Below are 27769 nucleotides of genomic sequence, written 5' to 3' on the forward strand. Positions count from 1 at the left end.
CAGGGCCATGGAATGTTGCTGACTTGCGGAGTCTGGGCTCATTGGTCCTCCTCAGAAAAGCTCCATCCCAGCATTAACATGACTAACTAGAAACGACGTTTCAGTGAAGAATGGGTTTTCCTACTCAAACAAAGCTACGATTGACTAATTAAATCCAGATTGTCGTAGCCCCCTCTGCTCCTCCCCCCTCTTCCCTCCCCCCCCCAAAAAAAAGAGTTGCTTATAATTCATGTTAAGCCTTATAAAGCACCCCTGAAGCTCTCCCATTTCTCTACAACTCCTGGAAATACTCACCATTGTCATACAACTTCACACAATATTTCATTGTGATTTTTTTTTTAATAGTTTTTGATACATTCTTCTACTATTCACTTTCCTTATAAATCAAAAATGTATCCAGCTTCTTTTATACTCATATCTAGCTCCCATAACCTTTCCATTTTTCCAGGTATTTATTCACTTTCCAAACACTACTTCATCTCCCAGAGTTGCTCATCGCAATTTTTCCTTATGTTTGCTGATGTCATTAGATACTGCAGTTGCTTTGGATTTTGTTTTAAACACATTTATATTCTGTCATTTCTCTTTACCTGGCAAGTTTACATGCCTAATTCGGGCACATAAATTCCTTCTGTGTCTTCAGTTAAAAAAAATTCAAATAGTCAATTCCAGTAAGTGATTCGGAGCATCCATGTTACCAGCTTCTTTCTTTCAGTTCACTTACTGCCATTTGAAACAAACTTCTTTCTAAGACGTCTCTAAGATTTCATAGTATACCACTGCAATTTTAGACTTGTTCACAAAATAATATTATCCTACCATGTAAGAAAGTTTCTAAAGAGCAGTAGATACATGGAATCAGCTGACACTGCCAACATGTTATGTTACATGACTATATATATTTGCAAGGTTTTGATTTAGAAATGAACAGTTACTATAAAATACTATATAAATCATATGATTTTTTCACATTAACCACTATAAAATTTCTATATGGAGCCTGCAATTGGGATAGATTTTTGCCACTTTTTAGAAAAGGTCTACTGCAAACCAACCTTTACCTATTGCTGGCAACATTAAATGTAGTCCTGTTGATTTGCTCACTCTTCACAGGCTGGAAACAATTTAATACCACGTATGCTTGTTCCACCACTGACACCAAGTATGTAAAAAATTAAGAACTCCACATAAAAATTAAATTGTGCCCTAGCTTAAGGCATGCTGTTCAGTGCTATCCCTGGAATATACAATAATCCAATAGCGAAATTCGTAGTTTAAGTATCGGCATTATAGGTCAATCTATCTCACATTCAAACAGAGCTCAAAAGAAACTGCTTTCAGTCCCACAATACAGGTCAATGCATGACCCTGATCAGATCTTCAGTAGAGCATTGAATTCCTTGTTGTACCATTTAGCAGCATCCCTGGACTGAGCTAATGAATTTGAAGTTGTTGTCAATATACTTGACAACCACGAAACTAACGTAATATTTTTGGAGAGTTGAACTGCATACAGTACATGTAGGTATTCAGTCCTGAACAAACATTTTCATTTTCTCTATGAAGAGAACAAGTGCTGTTTACTATGTCCATCACTAATCTGCAAATTGTATCAATAATTCTACCCTGTATATAAAGAGGAGTAAAGTGTTTTCTCCGACCCCACTACTTTAATCAAAGTACAATTAGCACAGAACTATTAGAAATGTATTAAAATGCATTCCATGTGTATATTTTTCCTTGTAACAAAAAACTGAAAACAGATAAAGCTAGATTATTAAAATTAATCATATAATTCCATATTTAGTTATCTCCAATCCTATCAACTATTTTCTCATAAAAATTCTTTCAAATGTATTTCATACAGAAATGCACAGATGTATCTTCTATGTCTACATATAAAAATGCATTTCTGAAAATACATACAGAATCCTGTTACAGTGTTGAACATCCATTACTAATCTGAGAATTCCGATGTTCCTTCATATAAATGTGAACAGTACAAGACAATATGTTCTTGTTGAACTTCCACAGAATTTGACTAAACAGGAATAAATTTTTTTATCCCATCTCAGTAGCCACAATTCTTTATCTGGTTACCAAACCATGCAATGAATTTGAACCACTTACTTGTGCATTCCCTTGAATGAAAGATGGATATGATTTGGTAACGAGAAAAATAAAAGTCTTTTTCTATAAAGACGGTCAAGTTTATATTTCCTTCATATAATTATTGCATGTAATAAAGCCGTACTGTGAATTTCACAGCATGTGCAGTATCAGCTATCTATAGTAGCAGTTTAACTCTTCCGATGGACAGCCTGTAAAAAAAAAAAATTTATCACTCGGAAAAAATGACTGATGTCTAGTAGCTAAAAATACTGGCTGCTGTGTGACAGGAGTTCAAGCATTAGCAAAAAAAAAAAAAGGGGGAAATCCAGACGCCACAATGAAACTTTGTAAGGAAAAAGAATATCACTGATAAATTTAAGGATATAATTGCTCAGAAATAAATACAATGTAATTGCTAATCCTAATGTTTCTATACCATTGTTTGTCAGATAAGATATAGTTCTGTTACTTAATACCTCATATATCAGCAACTATGAAACACATGCACATGTGACCTTATCTACCCTTTTAATTCTCTGAACACAGGTGGGAAGGTAAATCTGCTGATGAAAAGGAATTCCAATAAATTTACTAAGTATCTGACTGCGGGCATATCGATTTTATCAAAAAGGTCAAGTGACTATTCAATATTTTGGACATTGTTGATTTTTAATGAGAACCAAACAACTAAAGGTGCGCAGAATTTTGTATTTTCTATTTGTTTCCTCACAGTTACTTCCTTAAGATAACTGCATCAGGTCTGCATATATTCCTAACATCAATCTGCCCTTCTCAATTATCTATTGGCCAAATCAACTGTAGCAAGAAACACCAAAATACAATTTACCATAATTTATTATCTGTGCCAAGCACAGAATAATAAAGAGAAACATACTTTATAATTTCTTTTTCTAAGATGCAGGAAAAGTACTTCCTTTGTGTAGTACCACAATACGCATCTCATTAAATAGGTTGTATTCTACATTAAAAGGCCATGCCAAGATCACTTGGTCTAACCTTCTGCAAAACATATGCCATAGAAAATAATTTGCCTTAATTACTGCATCCCATATACAATATGTTCTTGCAAAATTCACTGTGATTCTAAAAGTAATGGAATCTCCCTCACACTTGCAGGCATGCTATCTTCAATTCAAAATAATCAGCTTATTTATGATTTGGATCAGTTTCTCCTAAGCTTTTGAATCTCAAATCTCTTTCCAACTTTTTATCCTAGATTCCAGAACCATATTCTGCCATATACCTTTCTCCCTAGAATCTTAAAGTAATCTTGTTTCATAAATCAAGACAACTTCCAAAGTCTCCTTATTAGACATACTTTCCTGAGTTCAAATCGTTGTTTGTAAGTGTTTTCCTGGGCGCTTCCCAGTATTCCAACATCTTTTAGACTTGCAGACTTGGAACCTAGTACCTTGAAATGACTTTGCTAATATAATGAGAAAAATAAAATAGCACAATCTCTGAACTTTCTTACGCTTCTAACTTCTATAATCTAAAATACCATATCAGCTACAGCATCATAATCGAAATTCTCGTCTCAATTTGAGGGCTAGCTGCATGTTTCAGTATCACGGATTCCTTCATCAGAAACGCAATCACGTCCTTACCTACCTTCCCAGGTAGGTTTTGCACTTGCACACAATAAACACGTATTTTAAGCCATGGATTATATTTCTTTGATTTAATGATGTCTTTTCATTGATGTTGTCAAATTATTTTCTAGCATTTTTGGGGTTCTACTACTATGTTCTTAGCATCTGTTTTGGACAGAAGATATTAGTCAAAATGAGTAAATTGACAATATTTTTGGCAGAGAAAACTGTTTCTGATTCGAAATAAATACGTGTATATGGCAAGCTAGGTATTTTAAAAGTTTTAAAAAACCCTGCAAAGTGAAAAAGTCAGTCAGCAGCCAAAAGGGTGCTTACTGGACTGGTCGGCAGCCAAAAGAGTCCTTACTGCACTGTTCTTAACAATCTGAAAAACTTTGCTGCTTATAGATAATTACACCCAGAAAGCTATATCACAGTTGGGCTTACTATATACATGCAACAAGAAACAAACCATCTCAGCCTAACAAGATAAAAGTGATGATAACAGAGAGTCAATACATAAGCGAAAAGTTTGAATTTAATTCCTTTTACAAGAATAACAATATTGGCACACTGCATGTTGTAAGGTGAGACCGTACTCTGCAGATAGGAGAGTTTTTCACTATTCTAGTATCATTATACCACATCTAATATCGTATCAAATAACATTAACTTTTTTTCATTTTTTAGACTCAAGCTATTCACAACCAAATGAAATTAAACACTCTATCAATTGCCTTACTTGCAATTACTTCCTGGCCTTATCCTCATCTTGAGCTCACAATTCTACTTACTTTCCTACAGACCATCGCAGAACTTCCCAGTACTGTAGACTACAACGTTGTAAGGGTAGAATTAGGATCCCACCCACTCACCACTCTCAACTCTATCACTTGACAAGTTTTTTTGCTTAGCATCTGATCCCTGCCCTTTCTTCTGCCTGCCGTCTTTCCTTTACACAGGGCCATGGAATGTTGCTGACTTGCGGAGTCTGGGCTCATTGGTCCTCCTCAGAAAAGCTCCATCCCAGCATTAACATGACTAACTAGAAACGACGTTTCAGTGAAGAATGGGTTTTCCTACTCAAACAAAGCTACGATTGACTAATTAAATCCAGATTGTCGTAGCCCCCTCTGCTCCTCCCCCCTCTTCCCTCCCCCCCCCAAAAAAAAGAGTTGCTTATAATTCATGTTAAGCCTTATAAAGCACCCCTGAAGCTCTCCCATTTCTCTACAACTCCTGGAAATACTCACCATTGTCATACAACTTCACACAATATTTCATTGTGATTTTTTTTTTAATAGTTTTTGATACATTCTTCTACTATTCACTTTCCTTATAAATCAAAAATGTATCCAGCTTCTTTTATACTCATATCTAGCTCCCATAACCTTTCCATTTTTCCAGGTATTTATTCACTTTCCAAACACTACTTCATCTCCCAGAGTTGCTCATCGCAATTTTTCCTTATGTTTGCTGATGTCATTAGATACTGCAGTTGCTTTGGATTTTGTTTTAAACACATTTATATTCTGTCATTTCTCTTTACCTGGCAAGTTTACATGCCTAATTCGGGCACATAAATTCCTTCTGTGTCTTCAGTTAAAAAAAATTCAAATAGTCAATTCCAGTAAGTGATTCGGAGCATCCATGTTACCAGCTTCTTTCTTTCAGTTCACTTACTGCCATTTGAAACAAACTTCTTTCTAAGACGTCTCTAAGATTTCATAGTATACCACTGCAATTTTAGACTTGTTCACAAAATAATATTATCCTACCATGTAAGAAAGTTTCTAAAGAGCAGTAGATACATGGAATCAGCTGACACTGCCAACATGTTATGTTACATGACTATATATATTTGCAAGGTTTTGATTTAGAAATGAACAGTTACTATAAAATACTATATAAATCATATGATTTTTTCACATTAACCACTATAAAATTTCTATATGGAGCCTGCAATTGGGATAGATTTTTGCCACTTTTTAGAAAAGGTCTACTGCAAACCAACCTTTACCTATTGCTGGCAACATTAAATGTAGTCCTGTTGATTTGCTCACTCTTCACAGGCTGGAAACAATTTAATACCACGTATGCTTGTTCCACCACTGACACCAAGTATGTAAAAAATTAAGAACTCCACATAAAAATTAAATTGTGCCCTAGCTTAAGGCATGCTGTTCAGTGCTATCCCTGGAATATACAATAATCCAATAGCGAAATTCGTAGTTTAAGTATCGGCATTATAGGTCAATCTATCTCACATTCAAACAGAGCTCAAAAGAAACTGCTTTCAGTCCCACAATACAGGTCAATGCATGACCCTGATCAGATCTTCAGTAGAGCATTGAATTCCTTGTTGTACCATTTAGCAGCATCCCTGGACTGAGCTAATGAATTTGAAGTTGTTGTCAATATACTTGACAACCACGAAACTAACGTAATATTTTTGGAGAGTTGAACTGCATACAGTACATGTAGGTATTCAGTCCTGAACAAACATTTTCATTTTCTCTATGAAGAGAACAAGTGCTGTTTACTATGTCCATCACTAATCTGCAAATTGTATCAATAATTCTACCCTGTATATAAAGAGGAGTAAAGTGTTTTCTCCGACCCCACTACTTTAATCAAAGTACAATTAGCACAGAACTATTAGAAATGTATTAAAATGCATTCCATGTGTATATTTTTCCTTGTAACAAAAAACTGAAAACAGATAAAGCTAGATTATTAAAATTAATCATATAATTCCATATTTAGTTATCTCCAATCCTATCAACTATTTTCTCATAAAAATTCTTTCAAATGTATTTCATACAGAAATGCACAGATGTATCTTCTATGTCTACATATAAAAATGCATTTCTGAAAATACATACAGAATCCTGTTACAGTGTTGAACATCCATTACTAATCTGAGAATTCCGATGTTCCTTCATATAAATGTGAACAGTACAAGACAATATGTTCTTGTTGAACTTCCACAGAATTTGACTAAACAGGAATAAATTTTTTTATCCCATCTCAGTAGCCACAATTCTTTATCTGGTTACCAAACCATGCAATGAATTTGAACCACTTACTTGTGCATTCCCTTGAATGAAAGATGGATATGATTTGGTAACGAGAAAAATAAAAGTCTTTTTCTATAAAGACGGTCAAGTTTATATTTCCTTCATATAATTATTGCATGTAATAAAGCCGTACTGTGAATTTCACAGCATGTGCAGTATCAGCTATCTATAGTAGCAGTTTAACTCTTCCGATGGACAGCCTGTAAAAAAAAAAAATTTATCACTCGGAAAAAATGACTGATGTCTAGTAGCTAAAAATACTGGCTGCTGTGTGACAGGAGTTCAAGCATTAGCAAAAAAAAAAAAAGGGGGAAATCCAGACGCCACAATGAAACTTTGTAAGGAAAAAGAATATCACTGATAAATTTAAGGATATAATTGCTCAGAAATAAATACAATGTAATTGCTAATCCTAATGTTTCTATACCATTGTTTGTCAGATAAGATATAGTTCTGTTACTTAATACCTCATATATCAGCAACTATGAAACACATGCACATGTGACCTTATCTACCCTTTTAATTCTCTGAACACAGGTGGGAAGGTAAATCTGCTGATGAAAAGGAATTCCAATAAATTTACTAAGTATCTGACTGCGGGCATATCGATTTTATCAAAAAGGTCAAGTGACTATTCAATATTTTGGACATTGTTGATTTTTAATGAGAACCAAACAACTAAAGGTGCGCAGAATTTTGTATTTTCTATTTGTTTCCTCACAGTTACTTCCTTAAGATAACTGCATCAGGTCTGCATATATTCCTAACATCAATCTGCCCTTCTCAATTATCTATTGGCCAAATCAACTGTAGCAAGAAACACCAAAATACAATTTACCATAATTTATTATCTGTGCCAAGCACAGAATAATAAAGAGAAACATACTTTATAATTTCTTTTTCTAAGATGCAGGAAAAGTACTTCCTTTGTGTAGTACCACAATACGCATCTCATTAAATAGGTTGTATTCTACATTAAAAGGCCATGCCAAGATCACTTGGTCTAACCTTCTGCAAAACATATGCCATAGAAAATAATTTGCCTTAATTACTGCATCCCATATACAATATGTTCTTGCAAAATTCACTGTGATTCTAAAAGTAATGGAATCTCCCTCACACTTGCAGGCATGCTATCTTCAATTCAAAATAATCAGCTTATTTATGATTTGGATCAGTTTCTCCTAAGCTTTTGAATCTCAAATCTCTTTCCAACTTTTTATCCTAGATTCCAGAACCATATTCTGCCATATACCTTTCTCCCTAGAATCTTAAAGTAATCTTGTTTCATAAATCAAGACAACTTCCAAAGTCTCCTTATTAGACATACTTTCCTGAGTTCAAATCGTTGTTTGTGAGTGTTTTCCTGGGCGCTTCCCAGTATTCCAACATCTTTTAGACTTGCAGACTTGGAACCTAGTACCTTGAAATGACTTTGCTAATATAATGAGAAAAATAAAATAGCACAATCTCTGAACTTTCTTACGCTTCTAACTTCTATAATCTAAAATACCATATCAGCTACAGCATCATAATCGAAATTCTCGTCTCAATTTGAGGGCTAGCTGCATGTTTCAGTATCACGGATTCCTTCATCAGAAACGCAATCACGTCCTTACCTACCTTCCCAGGTAGGTTTTGCACTTGCACACAATAAACACGTATTTTAAGCCATGGATTATATTTCTTTGATTTAATGATGTCTTTTCATTGATGTTGTCAAATTATTTTCTAGCATTTTTGGGGTTCTACTACTATGTTCTTAGCATCTGTTTTGGACAGAAGATATTAGTCAAAATGAGTAAATTGACAATATTTTTGGCAGAGAAAACTGTTTCTGATTCGAAATAAATACGTGTATATGGCAAGCTAGGTATTTTAAAAGTTTTAAAAAACCCTGCAAAGTGAAAAAGTCAGTCAGCAGCCAAAAGGGTGCTTACTGGACTGGTCGGCAGCCAAAAGAGTCCTTACTGCACTGTTCTTAACAATCTGAAAAACTTTGCTGCTTATAGATAATTACACCCAGAAAGCTATATCACAGTTGGGCTTACTATATACATGCAACAAGAAACAAACCATCTCAGCCTAACAAGATAAAAGTGATGATAACAGAGAGTCAATACATAAGCGAAAAGTTTGAATTTAATTCCTTTTACAAGAATAACAATATTGGCACACTGCATGTTGTAAGGTGAGACCGTACTCTGCAGATAGGAGAGTTTTTCACTATTCTAGTATCATTATACCACATCTAATATCGTATCAAATAACATTAACTTTTTTTCATTTTTTAGACTCAAGCTATTCACAACCAAATGAAATTAAACACTCTATCAATTGCCTTCAACATGGCATTAAACAGCTTTTGTCTTTTTATGTGTAGGCACATACACACGCACATTCGGAGAGACAAAGAATTAAGACGCCCTGAATCTGAAATGCATGGATTTTGGTGTTTTTTGGAAATTGACTGTTTTACTTGATGAAATTAATTTAAAAAAATTTCACCATTATGGGAAAGTAACAGCAAAAGGCAGTTATAACCTGCATAAATTAATGAAATAATTCATAAATATTGAAATACACTTTTAGTAGGAATAAACCAAACAGACACGTCATAAAGCCATATGCATTTTGTTATGTTTACATGCCCAAACTGTAAAGTTCTGAGCAGGACTGTGGCATTGTGCTCCGTTCTATTCAATACATGTTGGAACAAAGATCCTTCCTTACATGTTTCTTAAAATTTCCTTACTTCTAAAAACTTCCTTAAGTTTTTAATCAATAAAAACTCATATGTACATGCTGAACTACAAAATATTAGTTTTTTACCATGAAGTAAAATATGATGAAGGAGTATAGAAATTTAGCATGATTTTACAGAGTCGAGCAGTACAAATTAAAAGGCAGTGGTAAAGGGTATGAATGCACATATAAATACGTACAAATATGTATATCCATATATAATAATTAAGAGTACACACACGTGTCTGTAAACTAGACAAACACATATAGCCAGACTTCTTGGTTTTCTCCAATAAATATGCAACTTTGCCCATGTTAGTAGAAAACTGAGAAAGCATGAACAGCTGCGTTCACTCAGTTCTTACGGACATTGAAACAAAGTTAGAAAAAATTCTTTGAGGAGTAATACTAGGCATACATCTTTACCTTACTGGTGGAACTATGAAAGGAGAAACATGAGAAAACAAAACAGAGTTTGCATTCAACTCTGATGTACATTCGTCTGCAACAGTATTATGTGTAGGCTCTGCAGCCGAGGAAGGTACAAAGTGAAAAAAGTGCAGAGTCATGAAGGCTCACATGTAAATGCTTAAAGCTTCTTTTATGAAGCAGAGAACATTGCTCCAGATAAGACCCATTACAAGATACATAGGGTTTTTTACCATCTGTGGCAAAATTGTCTGTGCAAAATACCACTAACTTGCTATTATTTTTTTCATCTCTATTATTCACAGTTGCTCAGCCTTAGGACATTTTTCAGTTATCTTCCTTAGACAATAACAACTCATAATGGTAGCAAGTTACTGAAATTTTCACTTCAATATTAATAGTTGATAAAATATACACAAATCATTTACAAGAAACTAATGCTGGACATAAACTAGAATTTTTGGTGAACTCAATTCTAATCAAGAAGTATACAAATTCATCATAGATGGAATTCAAACTAAAGCAGAGACCACAGTCTAGTGTTACGAGATCCTAAATTCAAGAACTGAATATAAAAAAAAAAAAAAAGTTGCACGTTTTTTTCCGCACCCCTTTATTTCTGGACTCCCTTTCACTTCTTTTTTTTAGTCATCTGCAATTTCACTGTGACTTCATCAGCTAGGGAGAAGTAAGTCTCTGTCAAAAGCCATTGCAAGTAACAAAGATAATGCCGGATATTGCATTTTAGAAATGAAACAGTATATACTATGTGTTAATAAGAAAGGAATGTTGCCTGATAATCAAGGCCCCAGACTCAGATGCGAGAAATCCAGAGACCGACTACAGTCTTTCAAAACATACATCTACAATGTAAGGCTTATCTGTAGCATGAGTAACATTATTAACAGAAATGTCAGTGGGAAAGATACCATGGTGATATGGTCTTGAGCTGGCTACCTGGCCAAAAAATGTCCATCAGGATGTTGTGGCATATTTGGGTTGTCAGTGTGTTTTGAATTACATACCACTTTATCTCACCACTACTACTACCTGCTATAACGTATGACATATCGTTTGCTGGCTAGACCTACCCACAGACCTCATAATCTGTTTTTCCTAAATCTCAGTTCACAAGCAAAAATAATATTCTTCCTGGACTGGAAGAGGTATGGTGGAGATGAATAAAGAAGCTTAAAATTCTTACAACCACAAGAATTTTTCCATTTTTCAAGTGTGCTAATGGTTATAGAACACGCATGATAAACAATAAAACTGATTTGTCTTACTTAAAAGCTGTATTAAATGTCAGCCTTGTTTTCTCAAGGGATCAACATTGTTATGCTATTTTCTCTTTCCAATTAATCTCAATCTAATCATGCGCATTTAAAAACAGTGTCATGCTTAATGTTTAATTCATTAACATAATCCTAGAACTTTGATTTGCTGGTGTTTTGTGGGAGGGGGGGTTAAGTAGTTTTCTTCTCCTTAGTACTGCAGTTTTATACTGGTATATAAGGATTGGACTGCGTTCCTCGTAAAACAGTAATATTATAAAAAAGCACTTTTCAGAATGGCAATTCTTGATATAAATATTGATAATTAGATTTCCTGCCCAAAGCTTATTCCTAAGGTTTATGCAGCAATGTACAAATCCTCCCACTCACTCCAAATTCAAAGCGATATTTGATGGATCCATTCAATTGAAATCATAGCTTTATGCCCGCTTTTTATGTTTCCTCAATCCTGGTGCTCAGCAGCCAATCCCACTGTCACACGTAAATTTGAGCAATTGAGAATAAACACCAGAGGAACACCTGCTTTAATATAAAACCCCACGAGCTATCTCCTAAACACAGTTGTGGTGGCCACAGGTGTCCGAAACACAAAACATGTTCCAGCCATGCAAGCTAACAAGGTTCAAAAACAAATGCTAGCAAGCTATTCAAAGTTATTTAATCATGTGATTTTATTTAAGAGTTTTGCGATTTCTATGAGAAATAGTTTCAAATAGTCTTTAGGAAGCATAAAACATATCGGGCAAAACGCTGCCTTGATACAGCTTGCTTGTTACATACAAACTACTAGAATTCAGCTCCCAGGTGGTAAGACTGTTTTGTTTTGTAACTTTCATAACGCAATTTCTCATAAAAAACTGAACTGGTAGTTAAAAAGCAGTTTGTATATTTAAGTATCCTTGAATTTATCCTGTGCCTCTACAAAAATGTTAATTAACATATACCAAGCCACTTTCACTTTTCCTAAATATATACTATGCTTTTTAGTTAAGAGGAACAGGATTATTCTTTTAATGATGCTTAATGTTTTTATGGCAACTTCATGGCAAAGTGGCGTTTGTTTCTATATATCTCGGGCACCGCCTGACAACAGACATACTGAGCACAGATTTACCTGGCGCACCAGGGCATCTCACAGCACCAGTTCACTGCCTTCTCCGCTGTTCTCTAAGAGCACTGGAGCACTTGGGTTTCAGTGGAGCTGCAGCGCGTAAATACTGTCAGTGCCAGGACGTGGTGTTGGTAATAGGGGCAGACAATGGTCAGGACAGGGGATTTTAAAGCTTCTGTCTGAAAATGCAGCAGGCCAAGCCAGCTGGTTATACCCAACTCTGACTTGGTTTGTGCTCCTGGCCTAGAGAGAAGCATTTCATTCATAGGGACTGCCCTGGCACAACCTCATGCCCCGAGATTAGGATACCAACTAGTTAGTCCTTTACACAGAGTTGCAACACAATACATACATGAAGTCCCTGAGAAGTGGGGAAAATTCAGCTGGTAACGGCAGTTCTCATTAAAAGCTGCTACAAAATTTTCAAACTACTTTTAGAGTTTTTCTTGACAAAACAAATGTAGAAGTGACATAAAGTGCCTTTCATATTATAACTTCTCCCTTTTAACATATGATACCGACAATCCTTAAACAGCTGAGGACAAACACACTAATTCTTATTAAAAGTCAACACACGCGGCACTACTTGCAGTTCACTGCAGCAGAATATTATGTATACTACCCACGTTGGTTTTGAGGTCCAACCTTTGCTAATCCCTGTGAAGCTGCAGTGATAAGTTCCAATGAACACTTCTGAACTACCAGAAAATTAGCTCTCTGGGATATTCTCTATCAAAATTAAGCAATAATGAATACAAAGACATGCTTTTCCTCTCAGTAATGCAAAAAGGTTGCCTAGCTCAGTGCTACCAACAGTATTACAATGCACAACACAACTTTGCACTCATTACTTTTTGAGAAAAAGAGAAAAACGAAAACATGTAAATAATGACATAATTTCAGTCTGTAAAAGGAAATGCTACTGTGTGCTTTGTGCTATAAAAGAGTGCAGTTGCCAATCAATAGAAAAGAAAGCTGTTCTGAATGGGTAGATGGTTGTTCTACGTAGCTCCTGGGTTTGGATGAATAGTTTTGTCACTGCATTTAAAATGGGAGAGGAGGGAGAGGGAGACAGATAATTTATGTTTGCTGGGCAGCCAGGGCACAAAGAGATACGAAGCTGATTAACAAAAATCTGAGTCCCATACATAAGTGAACAAAATGACAAAAAGTTATTTTATTCATAGAACAATAATTTTTCATATAAGGAATTACATTTAAAAGCAGCGCAAGTACTTAAAGACATCATGACATTATACCTACTGTTAATTAATCATATTAAAAGAATTTAAGGGCCAAACACATTTCTAGTCATTAGAAAAGTGAATGGCTTACGAAATTCACAAATCAAAATGTTTGAAGTGACCACAGTCCACCTTCTCCTCATACATCGTACTACAGATTGTCAAAACAAATATAGTCTCATGGTCAAGCAGTAGGTGCCAGCTAGTCACCTGCTTCACACTCAGTTTCTCTTCCCTAACCACTAAGGAAGAACCCACCTGATGCTGGACCCTGGCTGCCTCAAGTCTATCTTCCTTCCAGTCTTTATAAAGTAGACTTTCATCAAAGCAAGGACCCAGGCCATTCGTTTGACCCAAACCCATCACTGATGTAACGCTTAGGCTTTCACTGAAACGAGCAGCTGTTAAACCTTAGGTGAGAATCCTGAAGGGTATTCTCATTTTTTCCTCCAGTAGCTGGAAAAACAACTTTTCTGTCTCTGGCCTGCAATCAGTCATGATTTTTCCTTCCTACTTTGCTGAAGCTGAGCATGGCTTCCTATATAACCGTACAGAGCAGATATGTTACAGGACAATAGCATGGCAATGGAAAAACTAGAGTCCCTCCCACCACACCATAAATCCTTCCCCGAAGGTCTGTCAGAAGAAATTATGAAATCACCTGAACCAGAATCTCATCCACAAAAGTAAATTTCTCCATCCAAACTCAGAAAATAGCATTAGAAATCCACGCTTGTCTTTCCTTGTCTCCTTTATTTCAATTTCACAGTCTGTTCTTGTCTTCATTTATGTTAGTTCTACACAGCTTACAAATAAAGCAAGTATATTTGAAATCAAAACACCTGTATCTATAGATATCACCCAGGACAGCAAGTAAAATATATCCTTTCTGATTGTAACCCATATTCACTTGCCTTTGTCACACTCCACACAGTAGCAGTGCCATCAATGTCTCCAGGCAGATTTCTCCATCCTTTACCCAAAGCCACTATACTTTTTCAGGTCGCAGTTTGATGGTTTGTTGTTTTGCTTTTGTTGTTTTGGGTGTTTTTTTTTTTAATAATCATAGATTTGGCCTTAAAAATAGCTTCACTTAAAGCTTCTGAAGTAGCAAGCAGCTTTCTAAACAGCTATTTAAAAAAGGAAGCTGTACACTGTGCCAACCGGAAGCCTACCTAGAGAAACAACTGGAGAGTTCTTACAAACCTTTTTGGCCTGGTATGTTCTTCCATACCTTCTGCACAACAGCACATTCAGGAAAATGATTTCATGAAGTTATCCACTAATGCACAGAAATTTGATAATTTGTTTCAATTCTATATACATAATTGCATAATTGCATCTTAAGTCCTATTTCTCAAAATTTTGCTGGTAAGATCTCAAACACGAACCCACAGAAAATTAGTACTTCAAAAAGCAAGCTCATGTAAATAAGCAAGAATGTCTCTTACCATTGATGCTGGGTAACAAACATACATAGAACCATTTTTTATATTTTTGAAAACAACTTATTGTTGCAAAAGCTATCCTGATTTGGTAAAAAAAATAAAATACACTGCATAAGACAAAGGCCTTATTATAGCACATGGCATAGACAATTTTTCTTTAGGTCTGAAAATAAGGTATTTAATCCCTGCACCCCACTGCCAAGAACGCAAACATTCTCAGTTTGAAAGAATTATAACCTTATACTTTTCTAATAAACACACCATTATCGATACTTTCATTTAGTAAAAGTTGATTAAATTATTAGCTTATAAAGTTATTTTTAATTAATTAAAAAGCACCAAATCAAGTAATTTCTAAATCAAGGTCTCTTTAAGAGATACATACTAGTTTAACCAAACTACTCCGAGAATTCTGCAGTCCTTTATACAAGAGATCAGATAACATGATCAAATGGATCCCTGGTAATATAGTTTTCTAATCCAAGAAAAACACCACTATAAAATTTAATAATAGTCCTCCTATGACTTGAATTTTTACACAGCAGTATTGCTCCCAAATCCAGGAGATACCAAAACTCACAAAACTCATTAAACCTCGTTGTAAGTAAAATCAAAAGGAATTAAATGCCATGAAATTCCTAAGCCACTATTCACGGAACACAAATAAACTTCTTTTCAGAAGTTAGAGATATTACCCACCACACAAGTAAGCCAGGAAAACACCATGCAGATACTATGCAAAACACTGTTCATCAATGGGGTGTGGGGGTTTTAGCGTTGCAATGTAAATGTGTGTTTATACTATGGGAAATGTAGAAATCAATATCCAGCATTATTACAAAACTTTCACACAGAATCTTACAATGTTTATCATTTGTATGAAGCAAAACGTGACATAGCACATCCCTGCAACCCTAGGCGAATAAACCATACCTCATTTGAGCTAACCCCATTTGGGACGGGGAGTATTTATTCCCCAGACTCTATGAATGGTTTCTTTCTTCCTGAACTGTTCTACATGAGCATGAAAAAAGGCCCGATCGCCACGACGCAGTAACTTGGTGTCGCGGTTTGGCCTCAGACGGCAACAAAGAACAACGTGCCGCTCGCTCGGGCCTTCCCGATACGGGAAGAATCAGAAGAAAAAGGCAAAACTCCTGGGTTGAGACAAAGGCAGTTTAACAGAACAGCAAAGGGAACAAGAAAAAACAACAACAATAACACGGACAGAGGAACATACAAACACGATGACGGAACTGACGCTCCCCGCCGCTCACCAACCGCACCCGGGACCCCCCAGCCCGCTCCAAGCGGCAGCTTCCCCTGCTTCCTGCCCTCTCCCCCGGCAGCCCTGGGTGCTCTCCTGGGGAGAATTAACCCTGTCCCTGCCGGAACCAGGACACTTGGCAATGGAGACCTACTTGTCTGTAAAGGCGCTGCAATGGGGTACTCCCTAGAAAAGCACCTGAAAGGAGATGATTTAACTCTGCGAGCTACTTCTCTCCAGAAAGGCATAGAAGCCAGGGAAGTCCAGTCTAAAGAACAACGTGAACTTAATTTACTGCAAACTGCTTGGTAATTGCTTTTTTGCTTGCTCTTATTATGAGAAAGAAAAACACAACAAAGAACCTAAAACCTGCCACTTACTGAGTCTTGGACTCAGATGCTGCCCTCGTGCCCCTGTTGTCCTGTGCGGCCGACCGCCCCTTTCCACCTATGCACTGAAGCTCTAACCCGCTCCACCACTGCTGGCAGATGGGCAGGAAGCACAGCAACCGGAAAAAATAAAGGCGGCATTACAGGAATACAAACAGGCCTAGGAGAGCAGGTGCCTCACCTGCCCTGGCAGCCATTTTGCAGCCCTGGCAGCCATTTTGGCAGCCGTTAGCCAGACCACACACTCACTCGCTGGAAAAAGTATAGCACCCCCCAACCCCTTCACTTCCCTGACTCACCATCCTGCCACAGAAAGGCTCCATCCTGGTCCTCAGGGAGCAAGGGTGAGCAGCCAGAGTCATAAGAGAGGTTTTAAGTGAAGGAGACGGGGGGGCGGGGGAGAGGAGGGCTGGCTGCGGCAGCTGCACCCCAGCCCGGAGGGAGCATGGAGCCCCTGGCCTGGTAGAACCTTCTAGTACCAGAGAGGCAGCAGGCCCTGAGGAACGGACAGAGGGCTGGCTTGTTTGCTGCAGGATGAGGTGTGGACACGCTGGGTCTCTCTGGGGGTGGATAGAAAGGTCTTTCCTCAGGAATTCTGCAGTTGGCGAGTGCTGAGGTGACTGGGAGGAAGCCCACAGAAAAGGACTCGCCCCTGCAAGGACGCAGTGAGCAAGGGAAAATGGGTTTGCAAACTTATTTATTTTTATCCCATCTTACCCAGCAGATCTGAGGTTTTCCTATTTTACAGGTCACCAAGGTCTAATACAAATCAGTTTTAAAGATTATAAAAGCTTTGGTGTTTTGGAAAGGGGTAGGGCTTGGTTATTGTGCCTGTGAGATGATCTCAAGCCCTACTTCCTATATCAGTTTACTTAGCAAAATGGATTTGGGCAGAAAATCAATAAGGCAGCAGCAACTTTCAAAATTACTCAGTCTGATCTGAAAAAGCATGGACTCCCAGAAGAGACAAACCCCAAAACATTATGTACAATGTATTGTTCTAGGGAATCAAAACAAGCATAGAAAAAAGAAAATCAATAGTCTTTCAGCCACGTGTAATTTCACAGTATCAAATATGTGCAAATATGTGTGGCAAACAGTATTGTTTTCGTAGCAGATGGGTCGGGTGGAAGTGTTTGGAGCTAGTGGATTAGAAAGTTTGCTGTTTATTGCTATAGGCTCTAGCCTTACTTTGCAGAGACTACCCAGCATGAATACAAACCGGGTTTGAATAGAGGAGTATGAGCCTTTTTCTCCCAAGTCCTGCACTGCCTCATACTGCCCAGATAACGTCAAGTCAGAGGGATAAACGCATCTTGTGGTGGAGCTGAAACGGGAAGAAGTGAAGGGAGAAGACACATTTCTGGCTGCTGGGCAGCACCTCGACTTCTCTCCAGCTTTGGAGGACTCAAGAGAAAATTTGTTGTGTATGCACTGGGCTGCTTACAGGAACAAGCAGAGCTGCGACAGGGAACCTCCTTGCTCTCCCTGGTGAACGTACAAAGATGGCAGGACTATTTTGCCGTTTTCCCCATTGTTCCCATGATGCAAGTCATCCATTAGCTGATGACAGTGAAAGATTTATTGCATGATTAACTGCAGCAGTGCAAGGCCAGGCATGTGGCCCTATCTGAGATGTGCCATAATCCTATCAGATTGCCACCTTTGGCACCTTTGGATATTCTGCATTCTTTCATGAAGGTGAGCAAAAATCATTATGATCTGCACTTTAGAATCATGAACAAACCATATGACTCCGTATGTTGTAGTAATCTTTCAAATTGTGTACAATAGTCAGGGTAAAACTGAAATGCAATTTAACATAACACTGTGTTTCTTAAGGTATTAAGCCTTGTTCAGCATTATCAGGTCTTGCTTTCAAGGCAATCAGTAATAACAACGTAGAGATTACATTTGAAATCTTTAACTACTCTATTTTCTGAATCTTTCACGGGAACCAGTTCAATACCCTAGTATTAACATTCTCAGCAATTAAGGAATGTCACAAATCTCCCAATTTGTTTGACGTAGAAGTGATTTTGTGGAGTGGAGGAGGGAAGATGATGAACGCAAAATAAAATGTTAGAAAAATACACTGCAGGAGAAAGCACCTTGCTATGCACATAATTGTCTTTTTAGGGAAAGGATGAAAGAAAAAACAAGCAAAACACACCATTAGTCATACCACTGAATGCATGCTGCAAAGCCTTCACGCTGCACAATGAGTCAGATACATGATCAGGTGGGATGCAGTTCTGCTGCTTGCAGAAACATGGCCAGCAGGTTTGAGGCAGGTGCTTCTGCCCCTCTGCTCCATTCTGGTGAAACCCCACCTGGAGTGCTGCATCCAGCTCTGGGGCCCCCAACATAAGGAGGGCATGGACCTGTTGGAGTGGGTTCAGAGCAGGGACATGAAGATGATCAGAGGGCTGGAGCACCTCTGCTGTGAGGACAGGCTGAGAGGGTTGGGGCTGTTCAGCCTGGAGAAGAGAAGACTCCAGGGACACCTTATAGCAGCCTTTCGGTACTTACAGGGGGCCTACAGGAAAGATTGGGAGGGACTCTTGATCAGGGAGTGTAGCAATAGGATGAGGGGTAATGGCTTCAAACTGGAAGAGGGTAGATTTAGATTAGATATTAGGAAGAATTCTTTACTCTGGAATAGGTTTGCCCTGAGAAGAGGTGGATGCCCCATCCCTGGAAGCGTTCAAAGCCAGCTTGGGGCTTTGAGCAACCTGGTCTAGTGGGAGGTGTCCCTGCCCATGGCAGGGGTGTTAGAACTAAATGGTCTTCCAACTCCAGCCATTCTATGATTCTCTGAATATGCTGCCTGCTAGCAGTCTCAGCTCTAATGGCTCTTTCTTCCTAGAGCTACGTTAAGAAGCAGGTGGGTTTTTGACAGCTCAGATGAGATGTACTCGTGTCTCTGTATGCGAATGTAAAACACCCAGAGGAGAGCAAGATGAGCCTTTGGGTAATGGTCCCAGAGTTATCATCACAGAGACCTCAACACTTTGTTCAAATCTCCCTAATTCTGATTATATCACTCCTTTTAGCATGCCTGAAAGGAGATGGGGATGAGATGAGAGAACACCATCAGAGAGGGGCTAGAAAAATATTTTCCGAGGTTATAGATCTGTTAACAGAGACTGAACAGAATTTTTAAATGGATCATAGGCAAAGCAATAAAGAAAAAGATGATTTTTTAAAGAAAAAGATACTTCATGGATGAGATTACTTTTATAATGAAAAATGCAGCAAAGCCACCACATTCTACTAGGTGAAACAAAAAGCAAATTGACAGTAGGGAAGCCTCACAAGAGGGCTGTGGCCAGTGCAACTGCCAATATAATTTCAGGCCAGGAAGGGCTGAGAGAGGCAGGCCAAAATAAAATTATATTTCCCCTACAGGGATGGGACAGAGAAAGACAATTCTACTGAGTGAGAGAAAGACCACCTTGAGATGAAAGGAAAAATAATTCCAAGGGAAAATTTTGTGAATAAATGGTTTGTTAATATATGATAAAAATACTTTGAAATTTGGCAGTGGGAATGCAAATGGAAGGAGCAGCCTCAACATTTTTCACCACAAAACAGTGTTAGCTCATGCAGCAGCAGTCCTCAAACACGCTTTTATCAGTTAACCCAGTATACACAGTAGGCGTCCATCTTGTCTCATTTAATGCTCTATTGTTAACAGAAAGAACAGGCAGTGATTCATAGTAACATACTACATTTCCATCTGATGTTTTAGAGGCTTTTGCATGTAATCAAGTGTAATATACTAGCTGATCCCATGTTATCTAGTTAAACATGCTAGAGTTCATTCAAGTAAAAGCCTCAACAAACTTGAACTGCAAAAGAAATGAGACAACTCTCAAATATTTCTATTTCGCTAATCAAGTTACTTCCAGGCTTTCAGCCATTTCAGAACTCTGGTTTTATCAAAATATGAAGCATCAAGGTTTAAAGTCATAAAATTCAGTCTGTGAAACATCTAGAGGAACTGTTATCTAAGACATAAGTAATGGCTTGAGAAAGTAGCATGCAATTACTAAGCATTAATATCAGTGATTAGAATCAAAAATACAGAAACAGTGAACCTCTACTGCAGACTAAGACTTCTCGGGATTCATGGATTTAATGATTTAACTAAGCAGTAGCTTTTACCTTTAAACTAAAAAACAAGTCAGAGTTATTTAGTGTATTGAAGTTCCACAACGATTAGTCCTATTCGCTAAAACTGGAAAATAGTCTCACCTTAAATACTGGAACTACTGTGAATACTTTCCATAAGGCTACTGCTTCGTACTTAATTAAAAGAGTGCAAGATATATATTGCCATTATCCTCAGTAGTTTCAGACACAAACTAAATTATTCATAAAAGATATTGTGAAAACTGTTGTATAAACGGGATGATGACATGAGACCTTTTCATGGTACCGCATGCACTTGCATACAATCTAACAAATCAAAGCAAACAATAAAAACCGTTAATAAAGGAATCAATGAAAGCAATGAGAAAGTAAAAACATGCTAACCAAAAAGAAGTAGCCCCCCCAAAAAAACCTGCAAATTCTAAATTGGAATAAATAAGACTAACAAACATGCAAATTTCATTTACAGCTGAAAATAAAATTTATTGTGAAGCCTATTTTCCCTCTATTTTAACAGTAAAATATTATTCATTTTGAAGCATCATTGTATCCTGACCTGAGTAAAATAAGCAAAGAGTTCCCTTCCTTGTCCTAATTACTGAGCTTATAGGATTGTCTTTTTTTAAAATAAAAAAAAAAAAAAGTTATTTCCTCAGAATGTAATGCTCAGGAAGAGTTAAAAGTTGCACACCTTAAGCAAGCTTACCTCAAATTTTCCTCGCTATGCTGCTTAAAACATACTAGCAATATAATGAGCATACATTCCAGCAGTCTTTAATTTAAATTTTGACTAACTGGCGGGGGAGGGGAAGGATGGTTTTTTGTAAGACTTGCATATTTTTTTTCCACCTGTTGGATGGAAAGTACTAATTTTCATGAAAATGGTATTTGGTATTTTAGCATTTTTTTCATATAGATCATACATGAAACGTACATCCATTTGATTTTAATTTGAGACGAAGTTTACCTAATAGTGTTAATTGCTATATGTATCCCTGTTCTAGTTCTGCTAATGAAGCAGCTTACAGGTTGGACACAGAACCTTCAAAAAGTTAGTGGAAGAGACCTGTAGAAATGATTGGAGACTCCCTTCATTTCATATAGCCTGTCGTATCAACAGGTCAGAGAATAAAAGAGAAAACAAATAAACAAAACCCACTTTTATTTGGTTGGAGTCATGCATAAACCACCTTCTGGCTCCGCCAGGAGTCATCAAAATCCCTGAGCTTTGAAGAGTTCGGTGCCCATTCCCTTCCTTGTCTTCTGCACCAGCCAACCGGTTTAATTCCACAGCCAGGCCACATCTCCCGTTCCTCCTGGGAAGAACATCGGCTGCTCAGAAGTCAAGCTTGCTGCGCACGTAGTGACAGATGGTCACTGAATACATTCCGGACCTCCTTAAATCTCTATGAAATTATGTCTCTCAGAATTCATTTTTGGCACTGGCAAATGCTGAGAACTAGTGACATGTGACATACAATAGTATTTGAAAGCTCTACAAATGACAAAATGTGCTAATATTTTATGTTCAGCATAATTGAAAAGTGTACTTTAAAAAGTACACCCTCATAAAGTGAGCAAAAAAAAAAGCTTATAAAGTGCGTAAGAAACAATTTACAAAAATTGTTACAATTACAAATTGTAACAATTGTTAAAAAACAATTTACTTAAATTGGAGCATAAGAACATAAATGAGGCAAACATTTTTTCCAAAGCATTGTTCTTCTCTAAAAAACACTGATCAACATCAGAACTATTCTTTCCCTTTCCGTGTTCAGAAATTAAGTATGTACGTCTGATCTTTCCAGATGAAACAACGGTCTATGTACTGTAAACAATAGGAAAAGAGCAGAAGCAAAGCAAAATCTGTCATTAGCAAGGATGGTATCTCTACTGAACGAGTTCCGATATCAAAAATATACCACTAATACAAACTAACCTTGGGTACCAAGGCTATCCTATGACAAATAAAAGATAAATTGATGGGGGGAATCCTACAGACATACTCAGGCTAGCTCTAATTTCCTGACTCAGATCCTTCTAGCACCAAACGGTAATTCCAGCACGGGCTGTAAAACCTAAGGTGGTTCTCAGCACGCACAGGGCTCTGTGTCATTAGCATTGCATCAGAGTGGTGGAATCTAAGCTAGGTAAGGGAGGTCTGCCCACGTACCCACATTCTTCAGAGTAAGTTTACAAAGAAATAAAAGTATCATTGCCACCTCAAGGCAGGTTTCACTTACTCAAATAAGCATGCATGGGTAATGTCTTGAACGCAAATGCTTTTGCAAATAAGGATTGAAGTCGAGATTTCCATTACTCACAATACACGCTTTGTAATCTGTGTAAAGCACTGCAAATTCCTGTTTGATTTTGGAAGAGAAATTAAATCTGAGCACAAGTCAGTTCATCTCTCACTCAGATTGGAAAAAATCTTACCAGGAATTTATCTGGACAAATGATAACAAATCCAGCTTCAGAAGCTCAAGATTACTCTCAGTTTTAATAAGAAGCTTTTGGGGGACCAAAAATCTGAGGTTAAAGTTCTGTCACAGCTTCCTTGGGTGAAGGCAATACTGATGAAATCCAAAGCAAAATTACATGTTGTAATGAATAGTTCCCAGTTATTCTATTCTTCTATTACTTACAAGCTGCAAATGCTGTATGAGTAATTTTGTATAGATCAGTATCTACTTTTTAGCTTTCTTCATTTCTATGAAAGCAACGCACCTACCCATCTTTCTAGATACATATAAAGTACTTTCATCAAATAATAAAGTTTCTGTTTGCAACATCTTTTTGTGCCTTTCCTAGTTCTGCATTCGTTTAAATTTCTCTGAAGTTTCTTTTAAATATTTATATGACCAAGCAGAAGGTACTTCTCACAGACATAGATGCATCTAGGTCATCTGTTTATATTAGTGAGAAGGGGTTTTAAAACATAACATTAAGCAACTAAACAAAATACTTTTAATCAAATATTAACCTACATTTTAAGTGTCCTGAAAACCATATGAGCTAAATTCCCCATGCCCATTAACCACGGTTTCGAACTGTTATTTTAACAAAATATTTCTCATCTTTGCAATAATACCTTAACTACTATTTATAATTATTTTATGGCAATTCTAAGACTTCATAATACCCATAGAAATCCCCAAAGTTATAAAAATGTCATGTACTAATTAGAAAATTATTCAAAATCAAAACCATTGGTGTTTCTTTTAAACCTGTGTTGTCCAATTAAAGACTCTGAAATCAGGTTGTTGTCATATATTGCTTTTACTCTTATGTCCACATGCTGCTTCACGTGAAACAATCGCTGACTTAAAAGTATGCATATTGAAGTTAGTGCTGTAAAACAAGTCAAATGTGTAAAATTATCTCTACGCTGCTATCAGACATACAGATTATGCACTGCTACTGTAGAATAAGCAAACATAAATACAAATCAATATTAATTAGCAAGCGAAAACAGACGCAACAGAATGTAGAAACAGTAGAACTACTCTTCACTTGCACTGTGTTTTCAGGAATACCCAAACGGCTGAGGTATTTTCTGTTAAACAAAATGCTTCACAGCATTCATACCATGCATTGTAATGAACAACTCTTCCAAAATGCTCATCTAAAAAGAAATCGAGTGTTTAAGAATTCGTCTACTCACTACGTTTGGAGTTAGTGCGTGACAGTAGCTTGCCACTGTTAAAAAAAATACAGCATAGGTGCATAATCAAAGCGACGAGACACAGAATGCATGCATACTTAGGGCTACATTTTATTTTATTCAGACTTCTGAAGCCCTGTTATTACAGTTAATTGAAAATAATTCTCTTCCTGATACGGCTGTTGCTGCACACGTATGCTGTATTTTCTCCAAGAAATACCAGTGAAGAATTACTGATGAAAAAGTTGTCTTCAGTTTTTCCTGCAGCTTGCTACTACTTACATTTAGAATGTACACGGATGTTTCTTAGGTTGGTTTCCTAAGGAAGTGATAGTGATGTGCCAAGTCCTTTCCCTAGCTGCTTTCAAAAAAAATCCCAAAAAACACCACCCTAAAGTCATTGTCCAGCCTCAGCCAAATTTGACATTGGTAAGAAGCTCTAGACACAATCAAGTTCCACTGATTTCATTAAAACAGCAGTAACACAGATTAGAGAGACCCTCTTATTGAAGGAGCTGCTAAAGCATAAAGAATAATTCCTGGACACCAGATCATTCATGCAGAGAAGAGCCAATATGTTAACCGCAATGGGGTTCTCCAACACCTCATTTTTTAGTTTACTTTTTCAGAGGAAGCTCCATTTTCTCCAGAATGGCAGAGCTTCACAATATTGAGGTATGTAGTTTCGTCAAGTAAAATAGTTAAGCATTTGAACGTATCTATGATGTTACCGATGAACTGAAATCTTGGCATTTTGCAAGGTCCAAACTCACCCAAAGAATTTCCTTTTAATTCAATGGGTTCTGTACACAAAACTAAGTCAATAAAATTATTAGTTAAAATCACATCCTTGCCAAAGTAACTAATTGCTCATATGATTCACACTGCAGAAATTGGATTTGTTACATGCCCTTCATTTTAGATATAAAATAGATTTTTATTATTTTATGACATGTATAACTTCTGATCAGTATCTTTCTTTAGAAAGTTTGTTAAGTAGGTGAGATGAAATACCTTATTTTAAGGTTTTCCATTCCTTTTTTATTACCCCTTAAACAACTCAGGAAATTGTAAACATGAGAGAAACATTTTTGTTGCCCGGAAGAGAACAACCATTGAAGCCTACCTGAAAACCTATAACGGTATTGGACTAGATGACCTTCCAACCCAACACATTCTGTGATTCTATTTCACATAATAAACTCCTATTTCACAATATGTGCCGCATTCCCAAAGAAATGAAGTTTGCCAAACAGACTGTCCCTTCAGATTAGGACATTTCTCACACAGTTCTTGGTCTCCTGAGCTCACTCAAGCAAATGGAAAAGGTGAGGAACACGGGCTGGGGTCGGGGAAGAGAGAGGAAGAGAAAGAGCCTGCACATGCTACGCTTCAAAAATCACTGGGTTTTATCACTAGTAAGAAAGAGGAAGGAAACTGTAGCATCATTCATAGCATTAAATACAAGCTATTCTGGAATCTGGAAATGTGTGAGTGACTAAAATTTAGCTGGATTATGCTCTACTCATCAAGAATTAATTTTGGGAAGATGCTTTTTTTTTGATACTGATAGTGTTTTTGCCAAAATAGCTACTTTATCAAGGTATCAAAAGATATTATACAAGTATTAAAGCTAAGAGTTTAACTGCATAATCTGGAGAGAGTTGGGAGGGCAAGTATGGCAAAGCATTTAATGCTAAAGAACTAGAATTTGGCCTGGTGCATGTTGTAGGTTATGGCTGGTTTGTATTCTAGACAGCAGCTCCAAGGCCCAGTGCTTGCTGTCATCCTTCCTGTTCAGCTGGCTGTCTTTTTAAAATCGAACCCAAACTAATAGATTTTAGAATTTATAGTAGAATAAAGTTTCTCACTGGGCAGTGAACTCATTGTGAAATATCCAGAATGTCACTATATCATTTAAAGAATTACAGAATATTTTTTTTTAAATTCCTTCCTTTATAAAGCATGCTGCTTTACTGCCACTTAATATTTGAGTTACAAATCTGCTTTACAAAAAAAAAAAGTTAATCAATTCACTAGGCAGTCCCAGAATTTGGTGAGAGATTTAATTAAGACTACCTTTTCTGAACAGCTGTTGGCTGATGATCCAGACAAAAATCTTACGGCTTAGGCAGGCCGTGTCATTTCATTATTTTATTTTATTATTTTTTTTTAACCAATTCATCTCTTGTCTTGCTGCCCTCAGATACTCTTGAAGAAAAGAGTATATTTATCAATCACACTGAAGTAGCCATAATCTTTAGGATCTAATTACAGTCTGAAGCAAACATGGTATGTGTTCCTGTTCCACAGAAACTACAGTATTAGTTTTCCAAAGCACTACATTCATTCTTAGTATTTCAAAGCATCCACATAATTCTTTATTTCTTTAAGGAAAGTTAAATAGGTACCAGCTCCACGAAAGTTCGCATGTGTTCACTTTTCAGGAGAGACTTTAACATTACAATATTCCAGACTGAGCATGCCTTTGGTTTTAATTGCAAAAGCGATTACAGGTATAACTTCCAGAAAATAAAGAAATTAATTGCCTTTCCTAGTGCACAGTACAAGAAACACTTTCCATCACTGAGGCTGGCACTCTGTCACTCACCTGCATTGTCCTGATACTCTGCTCACAGATTCTTATGAAGAGATGTTACGACGAATGATATCAGCTTATGTGGCAAGGCAGTTTGTGATGTGGTGTCCACGGGGAAGCAACAGCGTTCTCTTCCAGCTTTCAAACCGGAGCGCTTGAGGAGGACCAAGGTCTTCAAGAAGTAAAAGGCTAGTACACTTGCTCTTTCTGACCAGGCAGTGCTGTGGCTGCTTAATATCTACTCAAAGCCACAATCACCTTCTGATCTGAGGAGCAGGTGACTTGGCGATTCTGTTCCATTCTGATTGCTATGCACAGACAGTCATGAAAAGGTAGAGTATAAAAGATTAAGTAGTATTCTAGTCACCCAGACAGTTTACTTTGCCCTTTTGAGAATTGGCCCAATGCATCATCATCTATCATAAATGGCTTGTAATATGACAGTGCTGGATCTTTAAGGTTATCTATGCTCCGGCGCTACATAAGAAAGATAAATCTGCAGGAAAGCTCAGAGTAATTTGGGTCAGCAGTAAAGGACTGGTTTACTTTCCTAGTAGGCAACCAAGCCTCAAAGTCCAAAAATTCAAATTAATCCTGTGCCTCGGAGTATGA

The 27769-nt window shown here is 37.2% G+C and overlaps 1 protein-coding gene across 6 annotated transcripts in view; it reads right to left on the reverse strand.

Moving 5' to 3' along the window:
* Nucleotides 1-27769, reverse strand: part of SGCZ (sarcoglycan zeta) — a 494345-nt gene that overhangs the window by 321167 nt on the left and 145409 nt on the right. The window contains exon 1 of one of the 6 annotated variants that reach the window (XM_063336642.1): nucleotides 27170-27309. The exons of the other annotated variants lie outside the window; for them this stretch is intronic. Coding sequence (XP_063192712.1) covers nucleotides 27170-27175 — 6 coding nt within the window. The 5' untranslated portion in view covers nucleotides 27176-27309. Of the gene's footprint in view, nucleotides 1-27169; nucleotides 27310-27769 lie in introns of those variants that run through there. 6 annotated transcript variants of the gene reach the window in all.

Source organism: Chroicocephalus ridibundus, chromosome 5 (assembly GCF_963924245.1).
Source record: "Chroicocephalus ridibundus chromosome 5, bChrRid1.1, whole genome shotgun sequence".
Lineage (NCBI taxonomy): Eukaryota > Metazoa > Chordata > Aves > Charadriiformes > Laridae > Chroicocephalus > Chroicocephalus ridibundus.